The following is a 20,311-nucleotide window of genomic DNA, read 5'->3' as shown; positions in this document are numbered from 1 at the left end:
CTGTGGATCTAAAACAAAAACAGAAATTACCGGAAAAGCTCAGCAGTTCTGGCAGCATCTGAGCAGAGAAATCAGAGTTAACGTTTCAGGTCCTGTGACCTTTTCTCACACGTGGTCATTGGACCTGAAACTTTAACTCTGATTTCTCTTCACAGATGCTTCCAGACCTGATGACTTTTCCAGTAATTTCTATTTTTGTTAGGACAATAGAACTTTAGCTTTGATCAAGAGAGCCGGGGTATGAAGTGAAAGATGTTTTGTCATACCTATACATAGTCCTGGTTAGATCACAACTGAAGTACTGTATATAGGTCTAGGCAACATATCTTGGGATGCATCAGAGGGAGTGAAAGATATACCAAAATGGTACTAGGGTTCCACAGATGCATTGTTTATGAAGAGAAACTATGTAAACCCAGCTGTATTCACTGGAATACAGAAGGTTAATTACTGATTTTTATGAGGTTGTTAGAATATTTGTAGGATAGCTACAGAAGAATCTTTAAACACAAGAGAACATCAGTGAAAAAAAGTCAGGCCCTTCAGGGGAGAAGTTAGGGAATACTACTTCTCCTAAATAGTAATAGAAGTACGAAATTTGTTCCCATAAAAAGCAATAGCTGCTAGTTCAATGAGTGATTAAAATCTAAGGTTGGTAGATTTTTGCTAGCCAATAATATTAAAGAATATGGAGTCAAGCTGGGTAGAATGCAGATAAGCCAAGATCTTATTGATTGGATGAATAGCCTCAAGAGTGTGAATGATTCCCTCCCGTTCCTATGTTCCCATCATTACTGTGTTCGGTTCGTAATAGTTAACGATTGTCAGCTAAACACCTTGTTCTGAGATTATCAAAAGATTAATGTGTGAACTGACATGTATTTGTTGTAAGAGATAAAACAAAGTATCAGGTTACAGTCAAAATTCTAATTTTTTTCTCCAAATGCAGGAAGATGAGGATGGCAAGAAGCAAAATGTTGAAGATGTTGAAAGAAGAAAAAGAGCAGAAGTTGCTGAAAGGTAATTATCAGATAATTATCAATAATTACTGTATAATATTATGTAATCCTGACTTTGTTGTCCAATCAGGTGAGAAGAATGATACCGTTGTCATCTGGATTGTCGACCTTTACCTTGTAGAGGTTGAGCTCTAACTCAAGAACATTTCTTCCTATGTCCCCATCAATGAAAGGAAATATCAAGCAATTGTTTCCAGGACTGTCATTGACCTCTGGAGATCTCACCTCCACAGCTTATCACCTCATAGTACCCATCCAGCACAGTTGGCTGTAACTCCTTCCCAAAATCCACAAACAAGACTCCCCTGACAGATCCACCATTTCAGCCTGTTCTTGCCCCAGTGCAATCTTGACACTAGTTTTTCTCCCCTCATCATGTCTGGTTCTATTTTCCTTCATAAATCTCCTGACAATTTATGTCAGTTCCATAATTTTCACTTTTTGACCCCAAGCACAGGGCCTCTTTACCATGAATGTGCAACCCCTCTGCTAGTCCATCCCTCATCAGGCTGGTCTGATCTTCTTCCTTGAATGAAGATTTGAATGACTCCATCCATCATTACCCTTTCTTTACCTGACTAAGCTCGTTCTCAGTTTAAATTACTTCTTCTTTGACTGATATCCCTTTCTCCAGGTCCAGGTTGTGTCAGTGGGTACCCATATAGATCCTAGTTGTGCCTGTTTCTTTGTGAGTGATGTGGAACATTCCTTGTTCCAGTCTTAATCAGATCACCTCCTACTACTCGTTCTCTAGCACGTTGAAAACATAATGGGTGTTGTTTTGATTTTAGTTGTTTTGATTTGAAAAATTAGTCAATTTTGCTTCCAATTCTCATCCTTTCACCGTCTCCTAGTTCACCTTTAACTCTTCCCTTCCATTAATCATCTTTTTCCATTTCTGCAGATAAATGTCCACCAATACCCATTAAGGTCTGCCAGCTCCCACAAATACCTGACTACACTTTGTTACAGCCTCCTTCCAGGAAAAACTCCATTCCAATCTCCCAGTTCCTCTGTTTCTATCACATCTCTTCCAATTATGGCATCTTCTATAGACTGGCTGTCTCATGTCCTCCTATCTCCTCAGCAGAAAACTGATCCTACCCCACCCCCACACCACACACGCCTCCAAGGTTTGACCTGCCCCCTCTCTCACCTCCCCCTGACAGAACACTCAGCCATGTCTGACCTATTTCCTGCACCTTTGCCCTTGACCCTTTTCTTCCCTTCCAGAACAACAAAAGCATTTCCTCGTCCTCACCCCCCCCCCCACTGGACTCCATACTCAAAGGGTCATCCTGCTCCATTTCCACCACTTCGAGCAGGAAGACACCACCAAACACAGAACAAAACATAGAAGATTGAACAGGACAGCAGAGTACAGTCGCTTCGACCCTCGATGTTGTGCCAACCTTTTATCCTAGTCTAAGATCAGACTAGCCTATATACTATTCATTGTGCTATCTTCTATGCGCCATCTTCTCCTTCCTTTCTTTTGTCAGCATTCTGCAGGATCCATTCCCTTGTTAACACTCTAGTTCAGTCATAAGACCTCTTCACTAGCACCCCCACCCCATTCCCCTCCTCACCCCATGAAACCTTCCCATGTAATCATAGAAGGTGTAGCATTTGCCCTTTTACATCCTCCGTGATTTGTTTGTACTTCTTTCAGTCTTGTTCACTGTATTCACAATGCAGCATCTTTTATATTTGCATAACCAAACACAGATTGGGCTTTGGGGAAGAGCTCCACTCTGTCTGACAGAATGACCCCGTCTTTCCAGTTGCTTGTTATTTCAGTAAACCATATTGCTCTTGCACAGTCAATGCTGTCTTACGCCTGCTGTAATATTCCAGTGAAACCCAATCAAGCTGAATGGACAGCACCTCATTTTCCACCTAGGCACTTCTGCAACCTTCAGGACACAACATTGAATTCAGCAATTTCCGAGCATGAACATGTCATCCATTTTGATTACGTTCCACACTTTCACTGTCTTGTTTGGTTGGGTTTGCTGTCAGAAAAGTTAACCCATTTTCCTGTAGTCTCACCTACCATCAGCACCTATTTTGCATCTATATCTTTCTCCTTGTACTACCATTAGCACTCCCTGTGTGTTTTGCTCTGGGCAGCCTCATCACCTTTTCTACTCATTCCTCCTTCCCCTTTGTCATCTATAGTGTTCGAGTCCCTTTCATTTCCAAGGAAGAGTCGTATCAGACTCAAAATGTTAACTTTGTTTCTCTCTCCACAGATGCTGCCAGCCCTGCGAGTTTCTCCAGCCCTTCCTGTTTCTATTTCAATTTGTTTCTGTGTGAACAGTCAACCCAAATACCAGTCCTGTTACCACAGCATTGCATTAATAGTGGTCCTCAAACTGTGAGCACTCAAATAGCATGGCATAGTGTAAAAATGCATCTGATAAACAGGTCATATTACAGACAAAACAGGTTTTGTTTCACTCTGTGTGCAAGCTTCATTTCTTCTGGGCTTGTTTAACAGCATTACTTGGTAATTGACCTAAACATGGTGAATAGTACCTATTGTGAGTTATCCTGTTGTGAGGATGCTCCTACACACCCAGTTTGGTACTACCTTTTCGACTTTGCTGTGTTGTAGAATAATGGTAGATTGCTTTCCTGTTGCTAATTGGTCTTCTTTAAAAATTAAGGAATTTGTGACTAATAGTAATTCGAAGTTCTTGGGTTCACCGTGATGGGAATCTGATTTATTTCCTTGACATAAACATATTCTTTTAGTTCTCCATGAAGTATTAATGTAAAATTTGCAACTGAAGTGGATTTCACCTGACAAAGGAGCAGAGCTCCGAGAGCCTGTATCTATTGCTTGGTGTCATGTGACTTCTTGTCTACCCCAGTCCAGCACTGGCACCTCCAAATCATTTTTTAGATTGTCTTTTTTTTAAGCAGTCTATTCCATTCCCTTTCATTTTCCCAACTGAATATTCTGATACTCAGGAATCTGGTATTACTGCTGACAGTGTGACTGCTTTCAGTGCAGTGTTCAGATGATTGAAGCAGTATCACCTTCACAGACCTTCCATCAGGATTTGACGACTGTATATAATGACAGACAGGAGATGAAAAGAATGAGTCTTTTAAGTAATCTGCCAGACAAGATGGAAGGTAATGATTGCCTTAAATATCATCGAAATATAGTGGACTAATGACCAGTTAAAAACAGCCTCCTGCCTCTTTGGAAAAATAAGGTTTCTGAATGGAGCTGGTTTTGGATAGTGTGTTGGATTATGCATGTTGTCACTGTAGTTTTCTAATGCTGCATGTTTTGTATCTTGCCTTGGTTGTTGACAGGCTGTCCGTAACTGAAATTATTTGCTTTCTCATTCCATCACTAAGTTAAATTCTTGCTCTCCCTATGATATTTCAATCTACCTGTACACCACAAATAGAATTCAGCTGTTTTGACAGCTAAGCTGCCCAGACAGAGAGAACGTACAGTTGTGACAAAATCATGGAATCACCTAACATAGAAGAAGGCCATTCATCCCATATTTTTTATGCTAACTCTTTGAAAGCATTATCCATTTACTCCCACTCCACTTTTCCCACAGCTCTGCAACATTCCACCCTTCAAGCAAGCATTCAATTCCCTCTTGAAAATTACTATTGAAGCTGCTTTCACTATCCTTTCAGGCAGTGCAGTCTAAATCATAATAACTTTGTATACAACAAGGTCTCGTTTCACTGCTGGATGCTAATGGGATAAAATGCTTTCAGCGGTTACCGTGAAAAATTTTAGTGTTCGCAGTAGTGTCATTTCGAAATGCTTAAAAATGACCTTTTGTTTGGAAACTTTTAGGCCAGAATTGACAAAGGCTGTAAAAGTAAGGGTGGGTATACCATGACAGTCCCAACACACTGTCACCTTTGATTCTACATAACTAAATGCATCAGGAATTGCTGTTGGGCTATTCACGATCATCAGGAGAAGAAAAGTAAATTCTCAGCTGTAAACAATGCTACAAAATGTATAGATCTTCATATTCATTTAATATTTAATGTGCAAAAATATACTTTCTATAGATTTTGACAGTTCTCCAGCAGAAATAGAGAAATGGAGAGAAATGAAAGCATGTTTTCATTTGCGTGAGCTGATTCAATGAACCAGTGTTTGAATTTGAAGCCCAAATATTATCGGTCAACTATCTTTGGAGAGGATGCTGCTTCAGTCTTTTTATGTGTATTCTTTCTTGGGACGTACAGATTTATGGGACACTAATTTCACTGAGGTATTCATGTTGGAGTTGCTGAGATTCCTACTTGGTGAGAAGAATGCCAGTTTATTTATAGTTTGAAAATAGGGGTGAATGGTTTAGGCCCAAGATTGAGAATCCTGCAAAAGATTCAAAAGATTAGGCATTTGGTCAGGTGAAACCGAGTTTAAGTTTGAATGTTAAATCAGAGGGAGAAAGGCTGCTTGGTTGGACCCAACCACCTGACATCTCCACTGACCTTTGACGTGAGGTATAACTATATTTCTCAGAATCCAACTCTGAAGCAAGCCTTCTCACTATCAATCAGATGGACAAGTACGTAATAACACAGAAGATTGTTTTGTGGTTTCTGTGAAGAGATAAATTCAGAATTTGCGAAGAAACACGGTAGCTTATGACAATCTTGCTCTATTTCGTTTACTTTATTTTTATTCTGAAACACAGATGCATTCAAAATAGATGGAAACAAGAGCACAAACAGAAGAATAAGGAGCCACTGCAGACACACAAATCTGTGGAGATGCTGCAAGACAAATTGGGTGAGGAGCGAGCAAAAGAAGAAAGACAGATTCTCCATGAGAGAAGCAAGCAGCTTTGTAAACTTCGAGATAAACTCCAGCATGAGGAGGAAGAGGAAACACAGCAAATTTATCATGAAAAGGAAAGCAAAATCAGGTATCATACTCTGAGAAACAGGCAACTATCTTCTTCCATGACCTACCAGAAGCTTAAGATTATAAAATAAACGAACAATTTGGCCCTATATTGATGGAGTACCGTATTACTGGGAATTCTATTCTCTAGAAGCCGTGTTAAATAAAGGCTACTGAATCTGCCTATTCAGGTTCTGGATCAGTAATGCTGGAAGAGCACAGCAGTTCAGGCAGCATCCAACGAGCAACGAAATCAACATTTCGGGCAAAAGCCTTTCATCAAGAATAAAGGCAGTGAGCTGGAAGCATGGAGAGATAAGCCCTGCCCTCCTCTAGCTTATCTCTCCATGCTTCCAGCTCACTGCCTTTATTCCTGATGAAGGGCTTTTGCCTGAAACGTCGATTTCGCTGCTCGTTGGATGCTGCCTGAACTGCTGTGCTCTTCCAGCACCACTGATCCAGAAACTGGTCTCCAACATCTGCAGTCATTGTTTTACCTGCCTATTCAGGTGTTCATTTAAAATCTCATGGCAGTACTTGAATGAAGCAGGATTTACTCCATGTGCTCATCAACACTTCTCCATTAATCATTATAATCAAAGCACATGTTATCTATTATTCACCCCATTGCAATTTGCTGTGTAAACTATCATGAGATTTCTCTACATGTAATATGTTGCATTTTAAACTAATTAAGGGTCCCCAATTTACAAGTGTCCAACTTATGAATACTTGTACTTAGGAGAATGATCCCATACAGAAGTGTAGTTTTAAAGATTCAACATATGAACATTTCCTCTACTTACATAGGGCAACTTTATATTGTCTTGCATTATGTTCCAACTTGATGCAAATTGACTTGTAAACACACTCAAGAATAGAACCTGTTTGCAACCCGGGGACTCCCTGTGGTTTGGGATAACTTTAAGATAACCTCTCGCCAAGAAATACTGAGAATAAGATGTAAATAATTCAAATTTTTTAAACTGCCCAATGTCACTCTCTGCTGACCTCAGTGAATGGTAAACCCAGTGTTGTGCCATTCTCGCAGTATCTTGGATTATGTTAAAGTTGTCCCAGCTGTGTACAGAGTGGTTCCAACCTACATATAAAGTTAATCTTCCTTTTCAGTTGGCATCAATCCTTTTTTTTGTGATGAAAGCAAAAAAATTACTTATTATCTCATCAGTTGATTAGGAGAATCATTTTGGACATATATGACTTATAACATATTATACTTTAGTTATGGTCGTGTCTTTGTGCATAATCATTGAGAGCTTTTAGTTTTAGACTTTGTGTCCTACTCTGTCACTTCAACTCTTTAAAATTACTTAGTAATGTAGCTTTAAACTGCAGTATTTGGAGCAGTATTGTGTTTCTGAACAATTATAATTGTACTGAAGTGGTTCCAGTACAATTATAATTCAAAAGATTATTGTCAATAATATTGGACCATGAAGATTGTGACTGTCCAGCTAAACCTTGGTGTATGCCAGTATTCATCTGTATGAATTTACAAGCAGAAATTACTGGAATCCTGACTGATTCTATCCCCCAGGAGAAAGTGAGGACTGCAGATGCTGGAGATCAGAGCTGAAAATGTGTTGCTGGAAATGCGCAGCAGGTCAGGCAGCATCCAAGGAGCAGGAGAGTTGACGTTTCGGGCATGAGCCCTTCTTCAGGAATCCTGCCTATACCCCAAGAGCATTGAGTAGAACTCCAAATAGTGGCCTAGCAGAATTTGGCAATTAAACCTTAAATCATCTTGTCTATCTGAGTTGTTGTCATTTTATGAAGGAAAGTCCATTCCACATCACTAGATGTTAGCCATGTACGAAATCTCATATTTTTGTTTTAATTTCAATCTTCCAGGTTACTAAAAGAGCAGCTCAGGATTGAACAGGGGGAAGAGGAGGCACGACTGAAACAAGAGCAGAGCAACTTGCTTCTCAAACTGCAAACCCAGATTAAAAATGAAGTTGAAACAACAGAAAGGGAAATTAGGTAACAAACAAGTAAAAGTGTAAAGTTGAACTGTTTGCGCTGCTCTTGAATCCTGAATTAATTTTCCCTACTAAATTGGAGATTTGAAGCCTGATCTTTTTTGAAAAGAAAAACAACTTTCTGTATTTAGTATTCGTTTATTTGTCCCTTACCATGTCCCTGTGGTTTCTTAAGAAAATGGCAGAGCTTATTTTTACTTCAGTGCTCTTGATGTCATGGCATGTTTTTTTGTATGTTTGGTGTACCTGGTAAATATAAACATTCATAAGATAATTGATAATATTTTTTAAATTTGGTCCCCAAGCTGCCACAATACAAACAGGCTTCTTGTTGGCCGACCACGAATTGCTGCATCGTGCTGAGCTTGTTTGACTTATTGAGCTGCTTCATTCTCAGTTACCAAGTCTGCATGTTTGATTCCTGTTAAAATTATTTTACCATACCTTGCATTTATATTGCACTTTAACCTAATAACATGCCCCAAAGCACTTTATCGGTGCATTGTAACACAATGTTTGACATTAAGCCATATGAAGAAATGTCAGATAAATGAAAGATAGCCAAAAGCTATGTCAAAGAGGCGGGCTTTACAGTGCCTTAAAGGGAAAGAAAGAGACTTATAGAGGAGATCTTGGTGATGTCCTGATCTGTTGGCCAAGAACTCCAGGTTCAAAATCCATATTAGGATTTGATGGCCGTGGGAAATGTGTTCATAATGTGGCCAAAAAGTTCATTATCAGCTTGTAAATCCTTTCAATAGGCCTGATGGCAGGTTGTAAGAGTGAGAGAAGTTCCTTGTCAGCCATATGCAGAAGGCACCAGCAAGCCACTGCAGTACTTTGCAAAGAGTAATTATGGACCAAACCATCACCAACACTCGTAGGGTATGGCACCTGAAAGACAAGGAGAGAATATTAGGGAGAGTCCAGAGCTTGCATCTTGACAGCTGGCTACTAGTGGTGAAGTGATTAAAATCAGAGTGTTGAAGATGTTGGACTTGGATGAATGCAGATTGAGTCTTGAAAGGCTGAAAGAAGTTTAATGACTCCAGTGAAGAATTGGAAAGCATGGGTGGGAATCTGGAGAGCAAGTCTCCACTGATTGGAGTCATACCTTTCACAAAGAAAAATGGCTGTGATTGTCAGAGGTCAGTCATCTTGGTTCCAGGATATCTTGCAGGTGTTCCTCAGGGCAATGTCCCAGACGGCTGCTTCATCAATGAACTTCCCTCCAGCATTAAGGTCAGAATTCAGGATTTTCACTGATGACTGTACAATGCTCAGCACCAATCAAGCCTTCTCAAAATTCCAAATGCAGCCAGACCTGGGTAATACTTTGGGTTGACACGTGACATATAACATTTGTACCCCACAGATGCCAGACAATGCCCTTGTTCAATGACATAGAATCTAACCATTGAATTTTGACATTCCGTGGCATTAACATTAGTGAATCCCTCATTACCAAACACGATTTTTCTCTAACGCAGGGTTGCATGCGAACCCAAGCATCGTGTTATAGAAGAACTAACTGTATGCTGATCAAAGTGACAAGTGAACAGTGGTTGGGTAATAACTTTGGTGGCCTTCGAAGATATTGATTTAATGCTGGTTAGAATGCCTTTATTTTCAATGTTCCAGGGCAGAGAATGAGGCTACACTACAACAACTTAGAGATGAATTGAGATCACAGCAGGCTACCGAGCAGCGAAATTTGGAGGTCAAAAAATGTGCTGTTCTGGAGCAGATGAAGAAGGAGACAGATGAAATCTTGAATAAAGAGAAAGTTGTTCTGGAAAAGAAGAAAGAGAACGCTCTTAATGAGCTGAGGGAACAGTTAGAAAAAGAAATAGCAGAGGTAAGCCTCAGTTCTTGACTCCAAATTTGTTGAATTGCCCTTGAATATCTGATGCTAACAAAAAAGAATCGGTGCTGCTGAACTTATGATAACATTAGAAAAGCTCAACAGGTCTGACAGCATCTGTGGAGAGAAATCAAAGTTGGGTCCCGAGTGACCTGAGTGTTCTGAAGAAGGGTCGCTCGACCCAAAAGGTTAACTCTGATTTCTCTCCACAGATGCTGCCAGACCTGTTGAGTTTTTCCAGTAGTTTCTGTTTTAGTTTCTGATTTACAGCATCTACAGTTCTTTCGATTTTTATGTGATATCACTCGCTGTGTCCCTGAATGCTGAGTGCCATTGTGCCTATGTTAATTTGGAAGAAAGACCTCATCCAAGAAAGAAAAACAGGTTCATCTAAAATTAATTTAAAAATGACACTATTTACCAAAGTGTTGACTGTTAAAGTCATTAATTCAAGGTGGTAGATAGAGATTGTGGTTATAGTTTTATGATCCAATTTTTTTCAGAATAATTAAGAAATGTTTTCTTACCAACCACAGTATTTTCACATGAACTTCAAGTTGTTAGAGATAGTTGCTTTGAGAATGGAATAATCCTCAAAGCTAGTTCTAACTTTGGGAAAATACATCAAAATGATTCAATGTTGCAGCCATGAGGCTGATTTCCTTTGTGTCCATAAGACCATAAGACATAAGAGTGGAAGTAAGGCCATTCGGCCCATCGAGTCCACTCGGCCATTCAATCATGGCTGATGGGCATTTCAACTCCACTTACCAGCATTCTCCCCGTAGCCCTTAATTCCTCGAGACAACAAGAATCTCTGCCATGAAGACATTTAGCGTCCCGGCCTCCACTGCACTCAGTGGCAATGAATTCCACAGGCCCACCACCCTCTGGCTGAAGAAATGCCTCCACATTTCTGTTCTGAATTGACCCCCTCTAATTCTAAGGCTGTGTACACGGGTCCTAGTCTCCTCACCTAATGGAAACAATTTCCTAGCGTCCACCCTTTCCAAGCCATGTATTATCTTGTACGTCTCTATTAAGTCTCCCCTTAATCTTCTAAACTCCAATTAATACAATCCCAGGATCCTCAGCCGTTGTTAGACCTACCATTCCAGGGGTCATCCGTGTGAATCTCCGCTGGACACGTTCCAGTGCGAGTATGTCCTTCCTGAGGTGTGGGGACCAAAACTGGACGCAGTACTCCAAATGGGGCCTAACCAGAGCTTTATAAAGTTTCAGTAGCACATCTCTGCTTTTATATTCCAACCCTCTTGAGATAAATATGTCCTTTGGTGTTTATATCCTTCTTGTTTGGAGCTTGCAATGATTTTATCTTATTTCAGTTGGATAATGCAATGTGTCAGAAGTATTCTTCTGTACCTAGAGCATGGGTTTGATTAGTAGAACGTTCATTGCAATTTTGTCCAGAATTGAACCACTCCTGTGAATGTTCATGAAAAACGATTGAACATTTCAATCTATAGGTAAAAGTTACAGACCGTGCTGCAAGCGGCTTGTTATGGAATGGTTACAACACCAGGTACTGAAAAGATTTTCTGCTAATGTACAGTACTCTCATGTTTTAATGTATCGATGTACAAAGATTAAGTGTTGAAATTTATGTCGAAATTAGGGGAGGCAATGGCCTAGTGGTATTATCGCTGGACTGTTAATCCAGAGATCCAGAGAATGTTCTGGGAATCCAAGTATGAATCCAACCATTATAGATGGTAAAATTTGATTTCAATAAACATCTGTAATTAAGTGTCTAATGATGACCTTGAATCTGTTGTCAATTGTTGGTAAAACCCATCTGGTTCACTAATGTCCTTTACCTGGTCTGTACTACATATAACTGCAGACCCACTATAATGTGGTTGCCTCTTAAGTGTACTCAGGGCACTTAGGGATGGACAATAAATATTGGCCTAGCTGTTAATGCCCAGATTCATGAATAAATAAAACAAAAAGAGTATTTGGTTTTCTGCAAAATCCAAGCCTTATTCAAATGTTCAGTCCAGGATTCCATCCCAATTGGATGCTGTCAACTGATCGTTTTCAATATCTGTTGTTGCAACCAGATCCCAGGACATTTCTATTCCTTTCTTGATCTCCTGTTTGTAGTTTTCCTAGCTCTGTATAGGTGTGATATTCCAGAATTTCTGTCCAGACAACCCACTGAATTTCCATCTGCAGTCCATTGTATGTCCATTTTTTAAAAGAAAGCACATGCTGGAATTAGAGGTTTGAAATGTCTATAGACATTCACAGCTATAATCTGTGGGAAAGCATAATCATTATTCAAGTCAACAGTAGTAGCATAATCACTATTGTGGCATATTCACTTAAGGCATGCTTTGTGCAGTGTTTTATAACTGTTTATATATATACACTGGGTGGAATTTTCTTTTCAGCTACTTGTTTATATATTATAACTTTATTTCCCCTGCAGGAGCTGGAGGAGCTAAAGAACAAACACAGTAGTGACCTTCAAGGACTGAAAACAACAACTGAGGAAAAACATCAAGAAGTGAGTTATAAAAGAAAAAGGATATATTTCTTTCCATAGAGAGAATCCAATTCACAACACTAGGCCAGCTGATGGTGGGGGGGTTAATTGAATCAGAAAATCTGTTTTACACAAGCAAAGAGGAATCTCTCCACATGATTCTTTACTTTATCCTGGTCCAAGTTCTGCTGTACTTCAAATGACATAAGAATTAAACCCCAGGGTGACCAGATGGAGGGACACCCCATGGTGCATCAAAAATAATGAGCACACGAGCTGTTAGTACTCAGTGTACATCACAGACTTTGCGAAATGAGTTCTCCAAACTTGAGTGTTTCTGCACTTGTTAATGATGAAATCTTTTTTGTACACTCTTCTCTTTGTACTATTCTGCAGAGCTACCTTATCTAAAGGCCTTGATTTTTCAGTCTTTTTTGGTGCTTCTTGTGCCACCCATCAACATGATGAGAAAGTCAATCCTATCTATCCCTGTGCCTATTTTAGAACGGGTGGGTGGATGCGCATCAGATTTGTCTAGGCTAACAAAATATCCCACATTAACTCTCACCCCCGTCCCACTCCCATGAGTTGCAGATAACCTTTCTACTCAGCACATTCTCAGAAAGCCACAAATGAAGTTTGAATGCAGCAATTAATGCCCAGTGCACTGTAAATTGTGCTCATGCTGATTACTGTATCTTTCCAGATTCTAACTTATTTTTATATATAATATCAACAAAAACAGAAAAGTCTGGTGGAACTCAGCAGCTCTGGCAGCATCTGTGGAGAGAGAAACAAAGTTAATGTTTCAAGTCTGATTTTGACTCTTCTTCAGAACTGTTCTTATATAAATGATGCAACTTTTCAACTGTGCTTAAGTTGTAGATCTTACCTCTAACTAGTTTGTGGGTTCAGGTTCCACTCTAGATACATGAACGCAAAATGGAGTCAAACACTTCAGTGCAGTACTGAGGGAGTGGTGCATTCTTTGAGTTGCTGGCTTTTAGATGTGGTTAAACTGAGGCCAACATCTAAAATTAGTCATTATTACATTGCTATTTATGGGGACTTGCTGTGTATAAATCACCTGCTGTATTGCCTACTATAAACAGAAAATCATAAAAAGTAGGAGCAAGAATAGACCACTCAGCCCCTCAAGCCTGCCCTGCTTTTCTACAAGATCATAGTTGCTCTGCTCCAGGCCTCAACTCCTCTTCTGTGATAGTTCATTCAAGTAAAGGGGACAATTATTGCTACATAATGTAAACAAAGTCGCAATTAAGAGAAGGTTCAGTGCACACAAGAGATAGAAGGGAATATCAGGATATGATGGCTGTGTGAAGTGCTGCATTAAAGTTGGCTGAGGCTTGTAAGGAATTTAAAGTGTAGTATAGACTAGTTTGTGCAGAACATCCTGATTCTATGCAAATTCGGTTGATTCTGTATAAAAGATGTGCAGTAAACCATTTGTCTGATGTATTTTACAGCTGATGCAACAGAAATTGATGGAAGTGTTAGAATTAGACTATAAATAAATTGTCATTATCTCTAACAAGTTCTTCCTTTTGATTATTCTGTGATATGACCAATTATTTTTGATTTCACTGTGAAAATTGATGAGTTCAAACAAATTATTTTGGAAGGTTTGGTGATGGTCATGGTATAACAAAGTTGATCTGGCATTAACTGTTCGCATGTATTATTAAAGTGAAGTCATCTTCCAATGTTAATTCAACTTCCACTTTTTTGGGATTGACTTGTTCCTCCAAACCATTTATGTTATCCTCATGCATTGTCGGAATGAGATACACTGGGAGAATCTATTAGGACATGTTAAGAGAGTGCAGAGCAAAATATCATTGGCGGAGATGCAATGGAACATTTGCATTCATAATTTGCTAAGTGTCAGGTGACCAGTAAAATATTATTAATATTGAGGAGTGATTTCCCTCATTCGCAATTGCATTCAGTAAAAACAAAATGCATCAGTATTGACCCTCCAAAGAAGGATGTCCATTGCTCATAGAGCTCTATTTGAATATTCAGGGCCCGACGATCAACACGAGACCAAATTGACGATTTAGGAAAGCTAACCAGTTACGTCATTACTCTAGTGTTTAAACTATTCATTTCTGCTTCTGTTCCAAGCTACTTTCTAATCTTCGGAAACAGATGGCTGATGCCCACAATAATGAGGAAGCCCAGCTACAGCGAGACCTTCAGAAAGCACAGAAGAAAGTGCAACAAATTGCAGACTATGAGCGAGAGGTCAGCAGCCATGTATTCCCTGAACTCCTCTGGAAATGACTTATGACTTTTGATCATGCATTTGAATATTTTTCGCAGGAATTTTAAGCATAAAAAAGTCCCTGAAAATGCTCTTTTTAAAAAGAAACATAGAATTGTGCAGACTTTGTGTGGTTATGCAATTTATGGACAATTGACTGCCATTGTGTAATAACAAATTAATCTCTGCAGCCCCTGTGGAATTCTAGTAAGTGTGTTATGTAGCTGCAGATTCATTTGCATCTTGCTGGATTTTAAAGATTAATTAATAAGAATTGGGCCAGGTCCTTCAGGACTGGTCTTGCAGACCAATTAGGCTTTATACAGACCTGTCTCACATAGTGGCCATTCTGTGAGTTGCGCTGCAATAAGAGTACCCACCTTTCCCCTCTTTCAAAGCACTGAAAATGCATTTTATAGATCAAATAGATTTTCTATCTTGTGATGTTCAAGGCAGTAGTCTATGAAGTATTTTCAAGAAGTGAATCAAATGCTACATTCATCCTTAACACTGGATGCATGAATATGGCTTTGTGGCTCTGCATCATGGGACCAAACAGAAATTGCCTCAGCTCCTCCTATTTGTGCTGGCCTTAGAACTCCTAGTGAAATGCCAGACATCCACAGAGTCCAGGCTGAAGAAACTCCAAAGTAAAAGATAGAACCACTTCACCCTATTTTACAACCCCGCTTATCAAAGCATCATTAATTTTGGACAATTATAGGGTATAAGCTCAACTAGTCTAGAGTGTGGTGCTGGAAAAGTACAGCAGATCAGGCAGCATCCAAGGAGCCTCGGATTCTGCCTGACCTCTTGTGCTTTATCAGCACCACACTCTCGACTCTGATCTCCAGTGTCTGCAGTCCTCACTTTTTACTATAAGCTCAACTGGTTGAATAGAGACCATGCAGTGGAAAGTAGACAGCTTTCAGGTGTAGAATCTATTCATAAATATTCAATGGCACATGAAGAAAGGGTTAGGTCATTTTTTTTAGGTATCTGGAAAGGGCACTTAAATGGATCTTGTGACCCTTACAAGCCTCAAACCAGAGGCCTAAGACCTGCTTTAGTTGGTTTCTCAAAGTTGGTCTGTTCTGAGCAGACTAGGCTGCTCAATCACTCCGGGTTTAGACATGGTCCAACAAGTAACTGATTCCAAAAAGGCAAGTCATGTTGCTGTTGTACAATTGACATGAAACCACGAGCAGAAGGAACATCTGGCCTGCTCCACAACAATCCAAAGATGTGCAAGTCCCAAGTGAATTGGCCATGCTAAATGGCCCATAGTGTTAGGTGCATTAGTCAAGGGTAAATATAGGGTAGGGGAATGGATCTGGTTGGATTACTCTTTAGTGGGTCAGTGTAGACTTATTAGGCCAAAGGGCCTGTTTCCATACTATGGGGAATCTAATCAATCCTGATCGCTGCTACTATCCAGAAAACTTCATTCTCCCAGCAGTTACCTGGGAGGGCTACTGGCACGTAATCAGAAAATCATCTGCTTTAAATAGTTGAGCAACCTCTGTAATGAAATGACTAATTTCCATAATTATGTCCCTTACTGTATATCACTACTTTCCCTCCTCCCAGGTACCACCATGAAACAGCGTAACCAAATAGGGTAGTTTGACCACATGACATCTAGATATGGGAAAAGTCTGGGCTGTGGAGCTGGATTGGGTGACTCCATCAAAGGCCAGTGCAGCACAATGGGCCACATTCTGTGCTGCAAGATTCAATGTGACAGAACAAGCACATCAAATGAAAATGCTTGTCCAAATACTCAAAGTATTCCAACTGAGACCGATTAAGATTACAGCCCAAAGGATCTGAGTCCTGGCCAGTTACATTGTCCTATTCCTTTAGGAAGGCAACAAGCTGCAAGTATGCCCCAGGCACTTCCATATGGGGGTGGAAGGAAGGTCTTTCGAACATCAGGCAAAACACTGGACAGCTCTGATCCAAGACTCTTCCTGCAAAACTAATGACTGGATATGTAAATTAGTATCTCACTATCCACTCCTTTGCCCAACAACCACATTAGAAGGTGTCATTACATGCACATTTATCCTTTGCTAACATTTAGAATTTTCTGATAACTCATCAAAACATGCTTCTGCATTAATGCACTTTCTTCCATAGTTTTACATTGATTTTATTACTTAAAAGAACCGTAATAAACCTGATGTTGGAGCACCGTTTAGTTCTGTGAATCTTTCTGTACGTTCCATCTCATCACACATCAGTAATGAAGGATTACTGGCAGTAAATGAGTTAAATTGTATTATTGTTGTTCGTAGTTGAGTGATTTACTGCAAGACAAACGAGAGGAAGTCGAGAAAGATCATGAGTGGAAAATGGAACAAATTAAACAAGAACATAAACAAACCATGGAGAGAATTAGGGAGAAGTATGAAGAAGAGGTGAGCTAAGCAGAATTTCACATTTCAGCTTGCTACTGTAATCCCCATGTAGATTTTAAAATATTTAAGATTTTCACGATTTGAAGGTTAGCTACTTCGATTAAGAGTAAAGCTTCACATAGATGTTGGGATCATAAAGTTGGCCTTATTTCATTTGCTAATTCTTACATTTCTCGATGTCTGTGCTGACAGGAGGGGAGTATACAGTTGTTCACAGTAAATAGTTGCCTGATTAAAGATGCTGCAAGCAGCCAAAGAATAGCCATCAGATTTGATTTAATTCACCATGATCCCATTTAGTTGTACTTCAATCCATTTTATTTCTCTACATAAAAATTGAAATGAAAAAGACTCTTGCATTCAGACACCATATTTCACTTTGCTTGTCCTGATCAATGTATTCATTGATTACCATTGTTAGGAGAGGCAGCAGAGAGATAGACTCCTGAAGCAATTACAGGAAGAACATGAGCGATTAACTCAGTTCCATGAGCGTGAACTATCGGAGCTTCGTCAGGAATTGCAACAGCATCTTGATGAGTTAAGAAAATCACACAGAGAGAAAGTAAGTGAAACAACAGCTGTGTGCAATGATTTGCCAAATCGTTTTGGATTGTAAGGTGCAAAATATACAGATACGTTCAAGGCAATTTGGAGGGCCTCCTCTCATTAAGTCCACAAAATACCATTACCATCTGCAGGAACCAAGTGAACATTGACCCACACAACATCACCAGACAAGGTGGAGTAATTTCTGTGCACTTTGCATCAAGTAAATTTAGTTGTTTTAGGCACTTTTTAAGTAACTAATTGGCAAATCCGAATATGTCCTGGCAATACTGTCTTACTTAAGAGAGAGATCATTCCTTTGGAATGCATATCAATATTCCAACTTTATTAACACTGCAGTTGCAATGTCAATAAACTCCAGGAATCTAAACTTTCCAATGCTGTGCCAGGAACAGAGTTCTGGAGACAACATTTAAGAGAATTGAGTCCGCCACTGCAACTGTGGCCATGCATGATTTCTCAACTAATGATTTTACAGTAAAATAAACAATTACATATACGACTTATTAACACTAACTAATTATTCAAATTACTTCTTCACCCAAAATTTTAAGAAACTGTCCACTGTGCAGTCATCTGGGATCCTGGGGGCTTCCTTGAAGACTGGTACAATTGTGACCCACTGCCATAAGAAATTGGTGCTCTTTGGTTCATAGATTTTAGCAGGGAACATTTTTTCGCTGTCCCAACTCTTCAGACCCATTTAGCTTCTATCTTCCTACTAAAAATAATTGCTGAAAATATACAAAGGTAAAGTGTTATGGACTGAACCAAACCTCCTCGAAATATATTAAGAAGACAGCCAAGACCTTAACTTTTTCTTATTTTAAAGGTAAGTCTAAGGCGTTGCATTCCAGATGCAATTCAATTGGTCAAACAACTCAACTTACAACAAAACACACTTTGTCTTCGCATTCCAGTTAAAATAGAGAAAACATAAAAATAAAATTAAAGAATTGACTTACCTGCAACTCTATTTATATATAGATATTTTCCTAAGCATTTCAAAACTACTGCTAATTAACTATGTCAAAAAATGTGGTGCTGGAAAAGCAGAGCCGGTCAGGCAGCATCCGAGGAGCAGGAGAGTCGACGTTCTGAGCGTAAACTCTTCATCAGGAATGCGATTGCTACATTTTTTGACTCTGATCTCCAGCACCTGCAGTCTTCATTTTCTCCCTGCTAATTAACTATTCCAATGTAGTAACATCCCATAAACACACCCTCGGCAAAGGCAAATTCAGTAAAATAGATTATCTCAGGTGCAATTCGAGCAGCAGTAAGAGAATCCCAGTCTTGAGCTGGAACGGAGACAGAAGAAGAGCTTCCACATCCAGCTTCAAAAACCCAACAACTGCTAACAGTTAAAACTAAACATCCATGTTCTGTGGGAGCTTGACCCTATCCACTTAGGCTGCTTCTATTGTTCCAACTTTTAAAAAAACCAAACCCTCACAAGCTGTTTGCTTTATTGACTTTGAGCAGATCACCCTGTTGTCTCTCTCTCCACTTTTTCTCATTTAAAAAAAGAGCAAAATATACCTCTTTAAGTCATAGTATCAACCCAAAAATATTGCAGATGTTTGACACCATTGCCCAGAAGTTGAGCTGGACCAGCCATATAAATACTGCAGTCACAAGAACACGTGACAGACATCAAGTGAATAACTCACCTTCAGATGCCCCAAATTGTCTACCAGACACAAGTGTGAAGGAAGGCTCTTTCCTGGCTGAGTACAGTTCCAATAACACTCGAGAAGTTTGATACCATCTGGGGCCAGCATCTCTTGGCTTTCTCTGTGTTGAATTTTAAAATCCTGTTCCGTAATTATTGCATGAGTCTGTTTTCTCTGAAAGACATCTCACAGATTTGTACGAATACCTGTCGCAAAACTCTTTTGTATTTTTTTTTCTCTCCCACCTTTGTATAGAAGCTTTTCATAGCATCTAAAATTTCACATTGCTTTTGCCATAAAAGTCGTTTTCCATTACCATGGGAAAGTCCCTGTTGTTTACACTACACTTAAAGTGCCACACTTTGTTGTGGATGTGAAACAGTTCCAAAATAGGAAAGCTATTCATTGACCTTGAGCTGAAGCTTTATAATCTTTATAACTGCCCTTTAACTGACGTCCATTTAAAAAGGATTTCCCATTACCTAAATTTTCCTACGTAGAGGAGAGTTCTAAAGATGGACAAAACTAACAGTTGAACAGGGTTACCTTTGGACAGTAGAAAATCTGTTTATGCTCGAGTTATATAAGTAACACGTTTTCTGACTTATTCATGCATCTGCAGGAATTGAAAGTTCAGGAGGCTGAGGAACAGCTGGAGTTGAGAATCAAGGATCTAAAAGCAAAGTCCAATCTGCTGCAGAACGAGGTAAGTTAGACACCTAGGGCTGAGCAAAGCAGAAAAGGAAAACATAGTAAAAAAACAAACCAGTTCAGTCTCAGCGTGGCAGTTTCTTAATCTCGAAGCCATATTACCAACCATTTGTTTCAAAATAACCAAAACAAGGCTTTACCTGTTATTTGTAATAACCATTACAAATTCATGGGGCCATCAATGAGTCATAAAGTATAGTGTGTTCTAAAATAACTAGGATTTTGCAAAAAAAAAGAAGGCATGTCTTTTCCTAATTCATGTGCAAGAAATAATTTGTATCTATTTCAGAAATAAAAAAAACAGAAAATGCACAGTGTATCTGTGGGGAAAGAAAAT

General features: G+C 39.4%; 1 protein-coding gene across 8 annotated transcripts in view; it reads left to right on the top strand.

Moving 5' to 3' along the window:
- Positions 1-20,311, top strand: part of LOC132829613 (centrosomal protein of 164 kDa-like) — a 219,217-nt gene that overhangs the window by 167,488 nt on the left and 31,418 nt on the right. For all 8 annotated transcript variants that reach the window (XM_060846905.1, XM_060846907.1, XM_060846908.1 and 5 more), the window contains 9 exons: positions 950-1,020; positions 5,720-5,950; positions 7,801-7,932; positions 9,573-9,789; positions 12,251-12,328; positions 14,456-14,575; positions 16,895-17,017; positions 17,439-17,582; positions 19,886-19,969. In XM_060846905.1, coding sequence (XP_060702888.1) covers positions 950-1,020; positions 5,720-5,950; positions 7,801-7,932; positions 9,573-9,789; positions 12,251-12,328; positions 14,456-14,575; positions 16,895-17,017; positions 17,439-17,582; positions 19,886-19,969 — 1,200 coding nt within the window. The remainder of the gene's footprint in view (positions 1-949; positions 1,021-5,719; positions 5,951-7,800; positions 7,933-9,572; positions 9,790-12,250; positions 12,329-14,455; positions 14,576-16,894; positions 17,018-17,438; positions 17,583-19,885; positions 19,970-20,311) is intronic.

This window comes from Hemiscyllium ocellatum, chromosome 29, assembly GCF_020745735.1.
Source record: "Hemiscyllium ocellatum isolate sHemOce1 chromosome 29, sHemOce1.pat.X.cur, whole genome shotgun sequence".
Taxonomy (NCBI): Eukaryota; Metazoa; Chordata; class Chondrichthyes; order Orectolobiformes; family Hemiscylliidae; genus Hemiscyllium; species Hemiscyllium ocellatum.
Note: the sequence above shows the minus strand (reverse complement) of the source record. Positions and strands in the feature narration are given on the sequence as shown.